This window comes from Cetorhinus maximus, chromosome 6 (genome assembly GCF_964194155.1).
Source record: "Cetorhinus maximus chromosome 6, sCetMax3.hap1.1, whole genome shotgun sequence".
Lineage (NCBI taxonomy): Eukaryota > Metazoa > Chordata > Chondrichthyes > Lamniformes > Cetorhinidae > Cetorhinus > Cetorhinus maximus.
In genome coordinates, this window is record NC_135884.1 from 25,658,121 (window position 1) to 25,675,422 (window position 17,302).

The following is a 17,302-nucleotide window of genomic DNA, read 5'->3' on the forward strand; positions in this document are numbered from 1 at the left end:
AGCTAGTCGAATTGTAGGAGGTTTGCTTAGGGAACTGTACTTCTCCTTCTACCTTCCCTTTATTGTCTCTATTATCCTCCACTACTCCTACCATCTGGCACACTTGCTCTGTCTTATCTTCTCTGTGATCATAATGCTTCAACATGTTTGTGTGACATAACTGTTTCTTCTTCCTACGCTCAGGAGTATCAGATAAGTCACTGCACTAACTCTTTTAAGTTAGAACCTTGGTCAGATTGTATTTCAATTGGTAGACCACAACAAGTGAAAAACTGAGTTAACGTTTCCACTACCACCTTAGCTGTAATTGTCCTTAAAGGAATGGCTTCTGGAAATAGGGTTGTCATATCCATGATTGTAAGGATATACTGATGTCCTACTTTCGTTTTGGGTAACGGTCCTATATAATCTACTAATACCTGACTGAATGGTTCTTCAAAAACTGGTATGGGTGTTAAAGGTGCTGGTTTGATTACATGTTGAGGTTCATCTGATGTGTATGAACATTTTACAAAATTGCACTACATCCTTAAAGTCTTGGCCCGGTAAAATACCTATTTATCGATGCTTGAATTTTCTGTATTCCTACATGTCCTGCCATGGGGATTTCATGTGCGACTAGCAGTATCTCCTTACGATAGTTGGGCGGTACCACTATCTGATGAACAACCGTCTATTCCTCTTCCGCAGGTCCGTGAGGGTGCCTCCACTTCCTCATCAGAACTCAGTTCTTAACGTAACAGCACTCTGGAACTCCTTCTGCCTCAGCTTCAGTATGAGCTGACTGTGCTATGTTGTTTAACTCTGGATCGGCTTTCTGAGCCTCAATTAATGAAGGCCTGTCAAACACTTACTTTGAATTATCCTCATCCTTAAAGAAAGTTTCAGCTACACTAACATCCACTTGTGGTATTACTTTGACCTCTGGTGATAGACTTTGTTTAGCCATTGCTCTGGTCACCACACACAACGGAAAAATACCAGGAACTTGTTCTTGTAACTGCTCTGTCTCTTTAGCCTCTCTCAGGCTTTCTGTAATTATAGGCAAAGCTATAACCTTCACTCCTGCCAAATCATTCCCCAGGAGTAAATCAAATCCATTCACAGGTAATTTCTTGACCATTCCTACAACCACTGACCCAGACAACAAATTATACTCCAACTGCACTTTGTACAATGGAATCGGGACATACTCTCCACTGATCCCGTTTAACAATACTTTAGCTTTAATTGAAATCTCTGGAGGGAAAACTAGATCCTTCTCCAGCAAAAGAATTCGAGTAGCTCCTGTGTCCCTTAATATAGTTATGGGTTTAGCTGCATTTTTTGATGAAAAAGGGGTCGTCTTCCCTTTAGACAAAAACCCTTTATATCTCTCATCTAGCGTATTCACTTCACCTGCATTCACAGCGGTGTTTACCTGCAGACCCTTAATTTTAGTTAAAGCCACAATTTGGTCTGCAGCATTTTTCTTTTGAGTTCCCTTTCCAGACTCTTGCTTACAAACTCCATTAAGTCCCATGGGCTTCCCTTGCAACTTCCAAAATTCTGAACGAATGTGTCCCACTTTATTACAATGGAAACACTCAGGCCTTCGAGTTTCACCTCCACCCTCAGTACCTTCCTTCCTGATCTGGGGAGGAGATCTCAAAGTATTCCCAGCTATTCTTTACCTTGGCTACTTGCCTTCCTTTCACACTCTCACTTTCTATCCTTTTCAAATTTATGCAGGTGATGGAAGAAAGGTTGAGTTTTATGGATCAACTCACAATCGTCAGCCATTAATGCTGCCTGTCTCGTAGCAGTTGCAACCCTTTGATCTTCAACACGGGTTCTTATTACAGATGGTAGGGGGGGTTTTAAAATTCTTTGAAGAGAATGGTCTCTATGAGAACCTCATAGGTAGTTTCAACTCCTAATGCTTGTATCCACCTGTCAAAACCATTTTGCTTAATCCTTTGAAACTCAATTCAATGTAAGTTTGCCCAGGCTGTTTCATTAAATTTTGAAACTTGTCTGTATGTTTCAGGGGCCAACTCATTTGCACTCAAAATGGCCTTTTTCACCACATCATAATTCCTAGAAACCTCCTCTGACAGTGAAGCATAAATTTCCTGTGATCTACCTATCAATTTGCTCTTCATGGACAATGTCCAATTTTCCTTTGGCCAGTTCATCCGTTTAGCTATCTTCTCAAATGAAATAAAGAACGCTTCAGCATCCTTTTCCTCAAACTTGGGAATAGCTTGTACAAATTTAACATCTCTCCACTGGGTTCTGATCTGGAAATAAGTGCTGCTTCACATACTGGGGTCTCTTTTTTAACTGCCAGCATTTTAAGCTGGAATTCTCTCTCTTTTTCTCTTTCCTGCTTTTCTAACCTCACCAATTCTAATTCCCTTTTTTGTTTTCTTTCCTTCTCCTGCTTGTCTTCTTTGGGAGTCATGTTTTGTTTCATTTCCTTTGCTCATTCAAATTCAAGTCGCTTCATTTCTAACTAAAGTCTCACGACTTCCAGCTGTGACTCACTAGTGTCAGGTATCACTTGCAACTTTAAATGCTCTGCTATCTCTTCAATTATCCCTGCCTTCCCAGCTTTAGAAAGCATTCCTACTCCTAATTTACTTGCTAGTTTGATTAACCTGGCTTTTGGGATCCCTTGTAAAATCACCAGGGCAACTCTTCCACTTGCAGGAAAGCTTTAGCAGTTTCCAGTGCCACCCTATTTTTGACAGTACAAACCTGGTGTTTCCTTTTAGCTTTTATTTACTTACTAAATCTACACCCAAATCGTCACTGTCTTTTGTCGCAAAATATCCCAGACTCAAGCCCCCAAACTTTGTCCCATTGTTCTCCAAGTCATGACAAATGTGAAAAGTTTGACCAAACCACCAGGTTGCCCCAATTTTACATAACTGAATACCAGCACCAGGTTTGTAAAGTTAATACATAACTGTTTATTGAACAAATTGTCGTTCACTACTAGCAAAAGAAATATGAACTGCTAATTGTAACACTCTAGCTTAAACTCTACCCCTTTCTTAAATCCCTATACACACACACACACACACACACACACACAAACACACACACACACCATGGATTTTAAGGGTGGGATAAAAGACTTCAATAGCACCAATCCGGAGTACAGGATTCGATGGGTTGATTTTGATCGACATCTTCCAAAGTCCTTTCAGTTCTTTGTTGATGACACGAGGTGGTCTTTCAGCACTTTCAGTATTTAGCTGACTGGTTGAGCACTTGCCTTTCAATGTCTCCAACAGTGATTTTCCCCTTCACTTTGATAGGACTGCATGACCTTACTGCTGACTACAGCAGGTTATAGAGATATGAGGAAAAAGCCAGCTAGCTATTATTGTGGAATTACTGGAATCTTCCACACACAGGAGAAAGAGTTTTTAAGTCTTGTTCCTTTCAGGCTAGGAGCTATTCTGCTGCACTGTCCTCACACAAAACCTGGTCACCTGTTCAGGAGCCAATTAAAATGCTGTTGTCAGGAAGCTCCCTTGGTTCAGGATCTCTTTCTGGCACCATCCTGTCTTTAATGGCACATTCTGTTCCAGGACTGCAACATTGTATATATCTCTCATCCTGTTCCAGTGGACATGTCTTTCAAATTGCAGCCATTGTAATTTGAATACACAGTCCAACAGGAAATAAAAAGATATGTTCTTTACAAGAATCCAACAGAAATAAAGATATGATCCTTACGTTGCATTGCGTTATATGTTCCTTACAGTGGGAAAATTCCAGTTGGCATCCCTTTAAGAGGCCTAACTGGCTACTCATCACTCATTGATGGGTAGTTGTCATGACCCCAGCAACCACCAGCCCTCACCACCATAACAGCCTCTTCCAAAATAGCCAGAGGTGGGAACACACTGGTTATCCAGTGCCCCACTCTGACACCTAGCTGCTGGCATGCTCACCCTCTGGTCCTGCCTTCTCACCCCAACACAAATTCAGCTATTTGTTTGTGACACTGCGTACGAATCAAAAAACCTATGCTTCTTTGGGTGGTTGACACTGCATTGGAGGAGTTAGGATCAGAGTCCTAACCCTTTGACTCTGCAAAACTTACAAGGGTTCCCACTTGGAAAAATTTGTAAACTGCTGTTTTACAAAACAACCTGGAAACATGAAACAAAACTGTGACCTTTAATAAGGCCATCTTAGTTTCCCCATGAGCAAAAATAAATACAACATAGGTTGTCAATTTAAACAGTTGGCTGGAGAACACAGGCTGACCACACTACTAGTAATAACTTCATGCATTAATGTGTTTCATGAAAAACCTGTACTACAAATAAGTTATTCAGTTGTAACAATGCAGTGAAATAAAGTCTAATAAATATCGCTGCAGATACTATGAATTGTTACATACACATTTTAAATCCAAACACTAAAGGCCAAAGGTTAGAAAGTCATTCAATTTGCATATTTAAAAATAAAAATTCATGTTTGTTACAAGGCAAACACTTTGGTGTTGGGGCATTAATTAACCGACCAATTTTTTACAGTTCATATTATTGGAAATCTTCAAAATGTTACTTACTTTGTACAATACTACAGATTACTTGCCTTAAATAAAAGATGAAAAAAATTGCTCTTTCCTTAAGGAAAATGAATCAAACCCATTTCATAATTAATTGATCCAATTAGTTCCTATCTTACCTTCCTGGTTCTGTAAGACAAAAAGCTGCAACATGCTCTCCTGTTGCCAGTTTAGGCAGATACTTGGCTTTCTGCTCTTCAGTACCAACAATTAGGATTCCCTAATCACATGCAAAATAAACAAGGATCAGGTTCTGATACATTTGTGCCAATTACTCAACTGTAATCATATTTACTCAGAGTATGTCTAAATTACTTATACAATGGTATGATGGCATGCAACTGTAGTATCTGGGACAGTGATATTATTTTTACGACAACAAATATACTTCCAAAATGTATCATAGCACAACAGCACAAAGACACGAAAGGGAATTAGACAAATATTAATCAAAACAACAAAAAAAACATTTTGTTTCTGGATTTCAGGTTTCGTCAATCCATTCCCTGGAGTTTCCAATTTCATTCATGACAAAGAATCTCCTGACCATTCAGAAAGAAAATAGTTTATTTTAGAAGTCTCATCCCATTTTAATCCCTCCATCTATTTCCCTTTCAGGTATGATTTGTAAACTACTTATTTTCAATAAGCAACCTTTATCCCCCCATAATCTAGAATCATAGAACATTACTCTGCAAAGAAAAGCCATTCAGCCCAATGAGTCTGCACGAATACTTTCTCCATGAGCCACCAAGGTCAAAAAAACTCATCTGCTCACTTCCTGCACTTAAAATATTCTGCTTTTTCCAGGTGAACTTTCTTCCATTTTGTTTTCTCCAAACTACTCCAAAACTGGATTTACTCCTTCCCCTATATTTGGACCAGTTGCAGTTATAATTTTGTCTGCTTCTGCTACTTCATTACTTTCCTGGTACAACTGCTGCCCCAGAACCGTATGACTTTGCTTCCCTTCCTACTTCTTTCTAATCAGTCTTGCTTTTGCACAGGGCATGGGATCCGGACAGAAAGCAGACTGCATTCTGTTGAGAAGTAGTCAGGTCAGAAAAAATTGGGAAAGGGACAAATTCCACAGCAAGTGGAACGAGAGGCCATAGTTTTAGGCTAAGGGGTGGTAGATTTAAATCAGAGATGAGGAGGAACTACTTTTCTCAAAGGGTCGTGAATCTGTGGAATTCACCACCTCAGAGTGCAGTGGATGCCGGGACGCTGAATAAATTTAAGGATGAGATAGAGAGATTTTTAATTAGTAATGGGTTGACAGAGAGAGGGCAGGAAATTGGAGTTGAGGCCGAAATGAGATCAGCCATGATCTTAATGAATGGCGGGGCAGGCTCGAGGGGCTGAATTGCCTACTCTTGCTCCTAGTTCTTATGTTCTAAGTGCAAAACTTCCTCCTCCTGCAGCGCACAACCAAGGGCATGAAGTAAGATGCCAGCAATATATACTGACCACCATACTAGATTGGTCTCTGCTAAATACATTATTGGTGCATCATAGGAATAAATCAAGTTATATTTGTTAAGCAATGCCAAAGTAGGGTTTCAAAGTAGGAGCTACTGAACCCAACTGCGTGAAGGAACTGAATTAACCCAAACCTACATTTCTTTCCATTTTAACTTTGTACACTAATTCAACTCCCACATTCAGTCTCAGCAAGTCTAAACCAATACCACAATGTCGCAAGCACTTTATTTTAGAAGATTTTCTTTCACGGAGGGAGACAGTTATTGGTCTTTATCTTCAATTCAAATCAACAGTTTACAATCTACTTGGTCAGGATATCTCAAATACCTTCAGTCCAATAGCTTGATGAGCTGCCAGAGTAACAGCAATGGACCCATCCAAAGAAGTGATCTCACCAATTCGTGCGTACATGGTGTTTGACAGGCCAAGGCCACCTGGGAACAAAATCCGTCAACAGATAACACAATCACAGTATTCCGATGCCAAAACTCAAATCGAGCAGTCAAAATAACTATTATGCATTATGTATAGTTATTTTGGTGTAAAATGCTGGGCACACAAAGTTAGACACATCAGCAGTAATTTTATCCTTCAATATTCACAAACTCACCATACTCCACAGGAATCTGCTGTCCAAAGAGACCCAGCTCTTTGAGTCCTTTCATGGTTTCTGGTGGAATTTTTGCATCCAAATCAATGTTCTTTGAATCAACTGATTAAAGAGAAAACATTAACTTAAAACATTCATCTGAATATCTGTTAACATATATAACATGCATATGTCACTATTTATTAATCAATTTTACCTCAAAATGAAAAGGTAAACAGCAGATCATGTGATAGGATTTCAAAGTAGTCATGGAGACCTGCAGTGCCAAATAGTGCTCAATATCCAGAAAGGAATCTCATTAGAATGCTGATGATATGAGCCTTGTAAAGACAAACTTTATTACTAGTTAAAATAGTATTTCTTAAAAACTAACGAGTGCAAAAACGAATTGAAGGTTAGGACTGCTGAAACATACTGATTAGCTGCAGTCAGCAGTAAGGTCGTGCAGTCCTATCGCCCACCTCAGCAAAAACAGTAAAACAAAGGAGAAAACAAGGTTATTTCCCATAGACTTATAACATCTGGTACTTGGGCTTCTTTGTTCTGCTACCTTCTGGGTTGATCCTGTTGCATTGGTTTCTTGGCGCAATTGGCTGAAATTGGCAAACCAGCACAAAATATCGCAGAATTGAAAGAATAAATTACAACCAGCGCAAATCAAGTTTCCAGGCCTTCAAGGAAGCTCTAGCCATTTTGGGCACAAGGACATTATTTTTTTTTTTAAAAAGTAAGCCTTCAAATGCAATTTTGTTTCTCATTTACTAAGAAATTGACTCTCAGAGACAAATATAAACAGCAAATGGTTCTGTATACATATTTTTTTCAATCATTTTCAGTAATTTAAAAGTAGGTTACTCTCAGGTTATAGATTGGCACAAATGAAAAGTGCTTATTTTTGCGATGTACTCATTTTTAGGTGTATTAATCAAATTACAGCAAGTTACTACTCTTAAAAAGATCAAAGTGTACATTTTAAAATATGTTTTTTTTAAAAATTGTATCTTCAGACATTGGTCATGGCAGATTTTACATTCAGTGATATGAGCATGAGTTTGAGCAGAAACCCAAGAGAAAAAACACTTCTCCAAAACTGGCAAAGTTCGCTACTTGTACCCAGAGTGGAAAGTCTATGTTCATATCTCAAATCAGACCTGTACTTCAATATTGCCATTTTTATTGATCAACCCAGAAGGTAGCAGAACAATAGGAAATAACCCTGTTTTCTCCTTTGTTTTACTATTTTTGCTAACATGAGGGCAATAGGACTGCATGGCCTTACTGCTGACTGCAGCTAATCAGTATGTTTCAGCAGTCCTAACCTTCAATTTGTTTTTGCACTCCTTAGTTTTTAAGAAATACTGTTATAACTAATAATAAAGTTAATCTTTACAAGGTTCACATCATCAGCATTCTAATGAGATTTCTTTCTGGATATTGAGCACTATCTGGCACTGCAAATCTCCATGGTTACACACATTAGATGGCTTTACCTCTACAGGATGGACCTGAAGGTCACTTAGAGCAAAGAAATGGGTTGATGTTGTGTGGTCTGATTTTACTACTGGAGGGGATACAGACTTCTTATTGAAGCATAACAAAACAGGCATTTTTACAAAGCAGAAATGGGAGCTGGAGATGATAGCATAATGTGACTAAACTAGTAATCCAGAGGGCCAGGTTAATGCTCTGGGGACACGGTTCAAATCCCATCACAACAGCTGGTGGAATTTCAATCCAATTCATAAATCTGGAATCGAAAACCAGTCTCAGTAACGGTGATCAAGAAACTATTGACAATTGTTATAAAAAACAATCTGGTTCACCAATGTCCTTTAGGGAAGGAAATCTGCCACCCTTACCTGGTCTGGCCTACATGTGACTCCAGAATCACAGCAATGTGGTTGATTCTTACCTGCCCTCTGAAATGACTTAGCATTAATGCTGGCTTTGCCAACGATGCCCACATTCCATGAAAGATTATTAAAAAAGGTAGATAGTTAGCTCCTTGAAATGAACCAACTTGACAGTGTGGTGGAGGCAGAGTCAATTCTGGTTTTGAAAAGGGACTTGGATCATTAACTGAAGAGGAAACATTCGCAAGGCTACGGGGAAAAGGCAAGAAATTTTGTTATGATCTGGTTAGGGACAGTTAATATTTAAATAGAAATTTGAACACCTCATTTTAACCAATAGAACTAAGCCAGAAGATTTCGCTTTTTTAAACAAAACACAAACTTTTATTGTATATACAAAAATTAAACAAAACAAGCACTGTTAACATACGTAGTTATAAACCAAATTGTTATGTACTCAGGTTTACTACTCATTTCCTCCAAGAATTCTCTTGGAACACACAATCTTAGTTATTTGCTGTGGGTACCCCAGTCCCTCGTTCTGGTTACATTTCCAATAATTCTAAGCTAATTCAGCTGATTACTTTCTTTTGCAATAAGACACAGCGGTCCATTGTAGATTCTCCCATTAACTCCAAACTTGGCAATCGTCCATCTTCTGTTCCCTCAAGATTTAAACAGAGTAAACCTCAGCCACATTGCACACTGTCAATTATGACGTTATTCCTTACTCTGCTTACAGTGCAGGTCTATCTAACTGTCATTTACTTTGGTTATCTTCTCAATGAGCTGCAACTAAGAAACTCTCAGCAAACACCAAGATGAACTGAAACCAGAGAACCTTCCTAAGCTCCACCCATCTCCATGATGATGTCACCTACTCTAGGCTGTCCTCAAACCGACCTTTAGATTAATTATCCCACATTTACAATTTCTTCTTTGGTCTGATGAAGAAAATGGGTTTTACAATCTTTCAGGGTTTACTGAATGCCTTTAGACTAATTTAGTTCTAAATCCCAAAACAAAAACATCCTTCTGGACTGTCATCACTGCAAGCTTTACAGAAGTCACATCTCCAGCTCTTTAGCTACGTACGTCCACCTGCTGTTTTATAGCTCTCTCTCTTCTTTTCTGACTTTATTAAACAAACTTTTTGAAGTTTCAGGGTCTTGAGGTTTTCTGGTGATCTCTAAAGCCCAGCAATTTAATTACCTTATCTCTCTGGCTGTTAACCTCTTAAGGCAACATGGCCCCAACCTTTTAAGTGTAATATGCTCTAAGCTTGCTTTAGTTGCATTTATCCCATTTTCTACAGTTAAACTTTAATTCTTAAAACTACAAGTTATGTTCTAAAACACATGAGCCCACAAATTAAGTGAACTTGCAGAGAGCCAACACAGACACGAGAGGTTGAATGGCTTTGTTCTGTGCTATAACGATGCTATGATTCTCCAATGCAGGGATGATTATTTTCATTGCAATACTCTCTTTAATTACAGGTATTTTTGTCATTCTTTTTTTTTTGTCCCACTACTACATGTTCAATTACTTAAGCTACCTACATTATTATAATGTCTACCATTTACAGGAAAAAACAAATAAAGCTTCTGTCTATTGGCATTTTTCTGGTTTAAAGCACCATTCCCCCTCCATGCATACACATACAATAAAGCATTATTTTCATTTGTGCAAATGAAATTATTATAATTGGGGGAGATTTCAACAGAGAAAGATGTGGTTGCAGGTCACAGAGGTTTTCAAAGTAATTATATTCTTTTGGTCAACTCTACGAGATCTACTACATTACATTCTAAACCCCAAAATGTAATTATCAGGGAAAATAACCCTAACAGTGCCACTCCGATTAAAGCAGATTACACGATAGAAGGTATGACAATTCCCTTCTGGAAAATCATAGAATGATACTGAACAGGTGGGTGGCCATTTGGCCCTTTGTGCCTGTGCCAGCTCTTTGAAAGAGCTATCCAATTAGTCCCACTGGGTTCTTCCCCATTGCCATGCAAATTTTTCCCATCAAGTGTTTATCCAATTCCCTTTCAAAAGTTACTACTGAATTTGTCTACACTGCCCTTTCTGGCAGCAAGTTCCAGGTCACGACAAGCTACTACGTGAAGCAATGTTTCCTCATTTCACCTCTGTTCTTTTGTCAGAGCACAGGCAATGCTATGTGCATTAAATGATTTTAATCTCGACAGGATAGACTTGAGTACACATCATTAGAATAAATGACAATGCTTAACCAGGTGGTAGATTTACATAATCCATATTAGGCAAAAAAAACACACACCATCTTCACTGAAAAATTTTTCCACAGGTGCAACAAGTTGACTAATCTCCTCCAACTCTTCTTTACTGATTTCTGGGTAGGGAAAAACTTCTTTCTAGAAAAAATGAACATATAAACTGAAATTACTTACAGTATACAATCCTTTTATAACACAAACTTAGACCAACTATTTCTCCCTCCTCAGTGGTAGCACTTTCACCTCAGAGTCAGAAGGCCAGGTGCTGAAGGCTCACTCCAAACAGTATATAATCCAGGCTGATACTTCAGTGAGGTTGCAATCCTCACAACCTCATTGCCATATTTGACCCCAAGATACGCTTGCAACCAATATCCAATTCATCACCATAAGAACATAAAAGCATAAGAAATAGGAACAGGAGTAGACCATTCAGCCCCTCGAGTCCGCTCCGCCATTCAATAAGATGATGGCTGATCTTCTTTTGTTTTGATTTCTACATTCCCATCTAACCCCGATAACTTTTGATTCCCTTGCTGAACAAGAATCTATCTACCTCTGCCTTAAAAATATTCAGTGACCCTGCCTTCACCACCTTCTGAGGCAGAATGTTCCAAAGTCGCACAACCCTCAGAAAAAATTTCTCCTCATATCCGTCCTGAAAGGGCAACCTCTAATTTTAAAACAGTGCCCCCTAATTCTGGACTCACCGATCAAGAGGAAATATCCTTTCAATGTCCACCTTGTCAAGGCCATTCAGGATCTTGTATACTTCAATCAACCCTCTTCTAAACTCCAGTGGAAACAAGCCCAGTCTGTCTAACCTTTCCTCATAAGACAACCCACTCATTCCAGGTATCAATCTAGCAAACCTTCTTTGAAACGCCTCCAATGCATTTACATCCTTCCTTAAATAGGGAAACCAAAACTGCATAAGTATTCGAGGTGCAGTCTCACTAATGCCCTGTAAAATAGATGCATAACATCCTTACTTTTATGTTCAATTCCTCTCATAATAAAGGATAGCATTCCACTAGCCTTAATTACTTGCTGTACCTGCATACTAACTTTTTGTGACTCACTTACTAGAACACCTAGATCCCTCTGCACTTCAGAATTATGCAGTTGCTCTTCATTTAAGTAATACTCTGCATTTTTGCTCCTCCTGCCAAAGTGAACTACTTCACATTTTCCCACACTAAACTCCATTTGCCAGGTCTTTGCCCACTCACTCAACCTATCTATATCCATCTGCAACCTCCTCATGCCCTCTTCACAACATACTTTCCTACCTATCTTGTGTCATCTGCAAATTTAGCTACCATGTCTTCACTCCCCTCATCTAAGTCATTGATGTAAATCGTAAAAAGTTAAGGCCCCAGTAGATTCCTGGGGGACTCCACGTGCCACATCCTGCCAATTAGAAAAAGACCCATTTATGCATACTCTGCTTTTTGCCAGTCAGCCAACCTACCTTCTATCCATGTTAATATGTTACCCCCTACACCATGCACCTTAATTTTCCACAATAATCTTTGATATGACACCTTATCAAATGGCTTCTGGAAATCCATGTACAGTACGTGTACAGGCTCCCCTTTGTCCACTGTGCATGTTACTCCTTTAAATAGCTCCAATAAATTGGTTAAACATGATTTTCATTTCACAAAACAATGCTGACGCTTCCCGGTTGCCTTGAGCTCTTCTAAGTGTCCACTATAACCTCTTTAATGATCGATTCTAATAACTTCCCCATGACAGACGTCAAGCTAACTGGCCTTTAGTTTCCTGTTTTCTGCCTTCCTTCCTTCTTAAATATAGGGATATTTGCTACTTTCCAATCTGATGGAACCTTTCCAGGATCTAGTGAATTTTGGAAAATTAAGACCAGCACATCGACTACCTCATTAGCCACCTCTTTTAAGACACTAGGATGTAGTCCATCAGGACCCGGAGACTTGCCAGCCTGCAGCTCCAACAAATTTGTTCAGTACCATTTCCCTAGTGATAACAATTTCACCAAGTTCCTTTCTCCCAATCACCTCCTGATTTGCCAAGACTGACTATTTCCACCTCTATAATATTGCCCAACATTGTCTCTGCCTCAGCTCATCTGCTGCTGAAACTTTAATCCATATCTTTGCTACCTCCAGGCTACATTATTCTAATGCACTCCTAGCTGGCCTCCCATCTTCCACCCTCCATAAATAGAAGCTCATCCAAAACTATTTCACCTGCATCCTAACTTGTACCAAGTCACCATTCACCCATCACCTGTTCTTGCTGACCTACACCAGTTCCTGGATAAGAAAAGCGTCAATTTTAAAATTCTCATCCCTGTTTTCAAATCACACCATGGCCTACCCCTCCCTGTCTCTGCAATCTCCTCCTGCCTCCAATTCTGGCCTCCTGTGGATTCCAGGTTTTAGTCACGGCTATGGCTTCAGTTGCCAAGGCTCTAAGCACAGGAATGCCCTCTCTAAACCTCTCTGCCTTGCCACCTCCTTCCTCCTTTAAGACATTCCTTAAAACCTACCTCTTTGACCAAGGTTTTGACCAGTTGCTCTTTTGTCTCATGTGGCTCAGTGCCATATCTTGTTTGATAATGCTCCTGTGAAGCACTTTCAGATGTTTTACCATGTTGAAGTTGCATATAAAGATGAAAGGTCCCATGGTACTATCTGAAGACCCAGGAGGACTCTCCTAGTGTCTTGGCCAATATTTATCTCTTAACCAACATCACTAAAACATATGATCTGGTCCTTATGGTGACTGTTATTTGTAGGGCATTGACCTTGCAAACTGGTTGCCGCATTTCCCATGTTACAAAAGTGACTACACTTCAAAACTACTTCATTGGCAGTAAAACACAGATATCCTGAGGTCAAAAACATTATAGGCATCTAATGGCATCTAGATTCTAGTAACACCCCTGCATCAGATGTTGCACTAATGGGCCTATAATTACCCGGTTTCTCTCCCCTTTCCACCTTAAATAGTGGAGGGAAATTGGCAATTTTCAAATTCGAGGGGGTCATTCATAAATCAAGAATTTTGGAAAATGATGGAAAGCATCTACCATTTCCTCCCTTTCTTTTTAAATGGGTGAAAACCATCAGGTCCTGGAGATTTGTTCATCTTCAGTCTCATCATGGTCTCCACTACTATTGACACTTTAAAAAAAAACAAAGGGAGGATCTTACTAGATTTAATATATGCTTCCTCATATCTCTTGCACTTTGTTCTCTTCCAGGCTTAAGTTCCACTCCAAGGTTTGAGCACAAAAAAAATCAAGGCTGACACTCCAGTGCAGTACTGAGGGAGCACTGCACTGTCGGAGGTGTCAACTTTGAGATGAGACACTAAACTGAGGCCCCATATGACCGATCAGGTGGATGTTAAAGATCCTATGGCATTATTTTGAAGAGCAGGGGAGTCATCTCTGGTGTCCTGCCGATATTTATCCCTCAATCAACATTACACAAAAAAAAAGACAGACTATATCATTATTATTTTGCTGCTTTTGGGAGTTTGCTGAGCACAAATTAGCTGCCACGTTTCCTGCATTCCAACAGTGATTGCGCTTCAAAAAAAAATGCTTCATGGGCTCTAAAGTGCTTTGAGACATTTGGTGGTCATGAAAAGTGCTATTAAAATGCAAATCTTTCTTATTACTGTGAAAACTGATATAAAGCAATTATTTACTGGGCCCATCATTGCCCCATTTTCAAATACAGTCTCACCAGCATTGTCTTTAAGGGGCCCACATTATCGTGAGTCACTCTCTTTCTCTCAACATACATCAACAACTTTTTAGTTGACACGTGTTATCTCATTGTAATTCAGATCATTTTTCAACCTCTTTGATCAACTGATGTTTTAACCTTTCGTAACATAATACATAAAATAATTTGTACAAGACAAAGTTCAAAGGCTGACTCTGTGACAAAGCATCTTTTGCAATCTTGGTGTTTGCCACAAGTTATATGCCTGACTCTGTTTCTAAGAACTCACGCTTGGCATTCAGGCAATATATTACAAAGATATATAATCTAACGAAACTCAAGTGCAATATTGACTCCTCCTGCTTCTACATTGTCATCCTCTGACATGAAGGTGGTAACTCATATTTTAACAGGCAGTGACAGTTCTTCTTACTTTACGTATTTTTAAGAATTGAAAATGTACATCTAAGGGGTCCTTACAGAATACAGGCACATGTTTTAGTACAAATTCCCCCAAAAAACAATTATCACTGCCAAGTGCTAAGATTGTCTCCCCTACACTTTGGGCTTGATACCATTTTTCAACAGATTGCCCAAAACGTCCTAAAATGGAAATTTGACATCAAAATGCCTGACGGCCAATTATCACATATCAACATCCCACAAACTAAATTCAATGAGGAGTTAAGCTGCTCTTTAAATGCCACCATCTATTCTTTCTGAGCAGGCAGGCAGGGCAGTTTAACATATCTTCAGGACAGCACCTCAGGGTCACTGCAGCACTTCCCGAAGTGTTAACCTAATTATGTATTTATGTTTTCTAACAGAGCCTGAGTCTACAACCTTGTGGCTCAAGAGGTCAGAATGCTACTAAAGGAGCCAAATGCCATTTGAAAAATTTAACCATTGGCTGTCCACTGGCAATCAAAATTCTGCATAAAATCCATCCACACATGGAGTTTAATTGTGCCTGACCAGGCTGCAATGTGGAGAATTACCATTTGCAACAGTTGCCTACAATATAACCAAGGCCGGGACAATCTTCCTCCGAATTTCCATCAAGTAATGAAGCGGTACAACTCTGCCAGTCCCCAACCTTTCTCAAAAGCTTGAAATTTGGGAAAACACGACAACTGGAAATCAGACCTACATCAGTTTGATGGAGCCACAGCACCAGCTGCAAACCTGCTCCTCCCTCCTCCCTCTCCCCAGTCCCTACCCCACCCCCGGCCAACCAGCTCCAGCACCAATCTCCCTTCCCCCTGCCAAACCAGCCCTAGGACCAACCACACCTCCAGGGACCCGGGACCAGGACCAAGGAGCAGGTACCAATGACCAGGACCAGGTCCAGGACCATCCCCACACCAACCCCAGGGCCAGCTCCACCCCCACCTCCACCTCCACCTCCACCCCCCAACCCCCAACCCTCAACCCCGGGCTTCCCAAGGACCAGGTCCAGGACCATCCCCACACCAGGGCCAGGGCCAGGGCCAGGGCCACCGCCACCCCCAACCCCACCCCCACCCCCAACCCCACCCCCAACCCAACCCAACCCCAACCCCAACCCCAACCCAACCCAACCCAACCCCAACCCCAACCCCGGGCTTCCCAAGGACACCCACCCACCTGGTTAATTTTACCCAAAAACAAATCCTTGGCGTAAGCCAGACTCCGGCCGTCAGTCCTGAAGCTGCGGCGGTGACAGCATGCGGGGTGCAGGCTCCCGGCGGCGGCGGTGGCGCCGCGCTTCCCCGAGGCCGAGAGCAGGCGAGACGCGCTCACACGGAGTAAAGCCGCTCCGCTCATCTCCTGAGGCTGCTGCCGGCTGCCCGGGTCCGACCTTTCACCCAGTGGGCGCAGAGCTGTCGCACTTTGCTGACGTCACAAAGACCGGGGCGGTACCGCTGATGGCCGGCAGGGGGCAGCCCTATGTCACCTTCCAAAAGTGTCAGCGAAGAAACACCCAACCAAAGTATCCTTTTTTTTTGAGGGGCTCACCCAATAAATGGAACCGTAAGACAAAGGAAACATAAAACTATCATCACCCATGTCCAGTCAACACTCCAGTCCCTGCAGTGCCCAATGGTGATGGAAGGCCTAAAGCGTAAGCCATTGACCCATGTGCTTCCTTTCCAGGGGCACCAGAGGCCACAGAAGAAAGGCAAGAAACCAGAGGAACAATCTCAGTGTTTTATTCAATCTGGACCTGCAAATCTATTTGGATGTGCTAAGGTTTTAAATGGTGGCATAGGTATATGTTTAAAAGCATTGGCTCCTGATCTGCCAATCCCTTGATTTTTAATTTGTATTCAAATCCCTTCATGGCCTCATCCCTCGCTATCTCTATAACCTCCTCCAGCCAAACAGCCCTCCGAGAACTCAGTGTTCCTCCAATTATAAGAATCTGTGCAGCCATCACTTTCTTCCCTCCGCCATTGGTAGACATGCCTTCAGCAGTCTGAGCGATTCAGTGATTTACATTTACATAACAATTCCCAGCTCCCAGAAAGAATCATATTTTAGAGCACCCCATTTGGAGACCCCCTGATTGTTGAGACTTCCCAACCATCCATTCTCCTCCTCTCTTGGGGATGTTATGAGCTCAAAGACTCTTTCTAGTGTAGTGCCTTTATTGAACTGAATGTAAGATGGTTGTCTGCAGGGAGTCCTGCATGGCAGAAGTCACATGACTACAGGAAGCCAGTAAGACATGTAGTAGTGATTGCATTTCAAAACCCAAACATCCCCCTTTCCATAACGAACAAAAGACAAATTTACATGTGTAATTG

General features: G+C 40.8%; 1 protein-coding gene across 1 annotated transcript in view; it reads right to left on the reverse strand.

The window, feature by feature from the left end:
• Positions 1–16,365, reverse strand: part of acad9 (acyl-CoA dehydrogenase family, member 9) — a 76,346-nt gene extending 59,981 nt beyond the window's left edge. The window contains exons 1-5 of the mRNA XM_078543459.1: positions 16,140–16,365; positions 10,833–10,926; positions 6,672–6,773; positions 6,389–6,495; positions 4,696–4,796 (exon numbers count right to left, since the gene is read on the reverse strand). Coding sequence (XP_078399585.1) covers positions 4,696–4,796; positions 6,389–6,495; positions 6,672–6,773; positions 10,833–10,926; positions 16,140–16,319 — 584 coding nt within the window. The 5' untranslated portion in view covers positions 16,320–16,365. The remainder of the gene's footprint in view (positions 1–4,695; positions 4,797–6,388; positions 6,496–6,671; positions 6,774–10,832; positions 10,927–16,139) is intronic.
• Between the last annotated feature and the right edge of the window lie 937 nt (positions 16,366–17,302).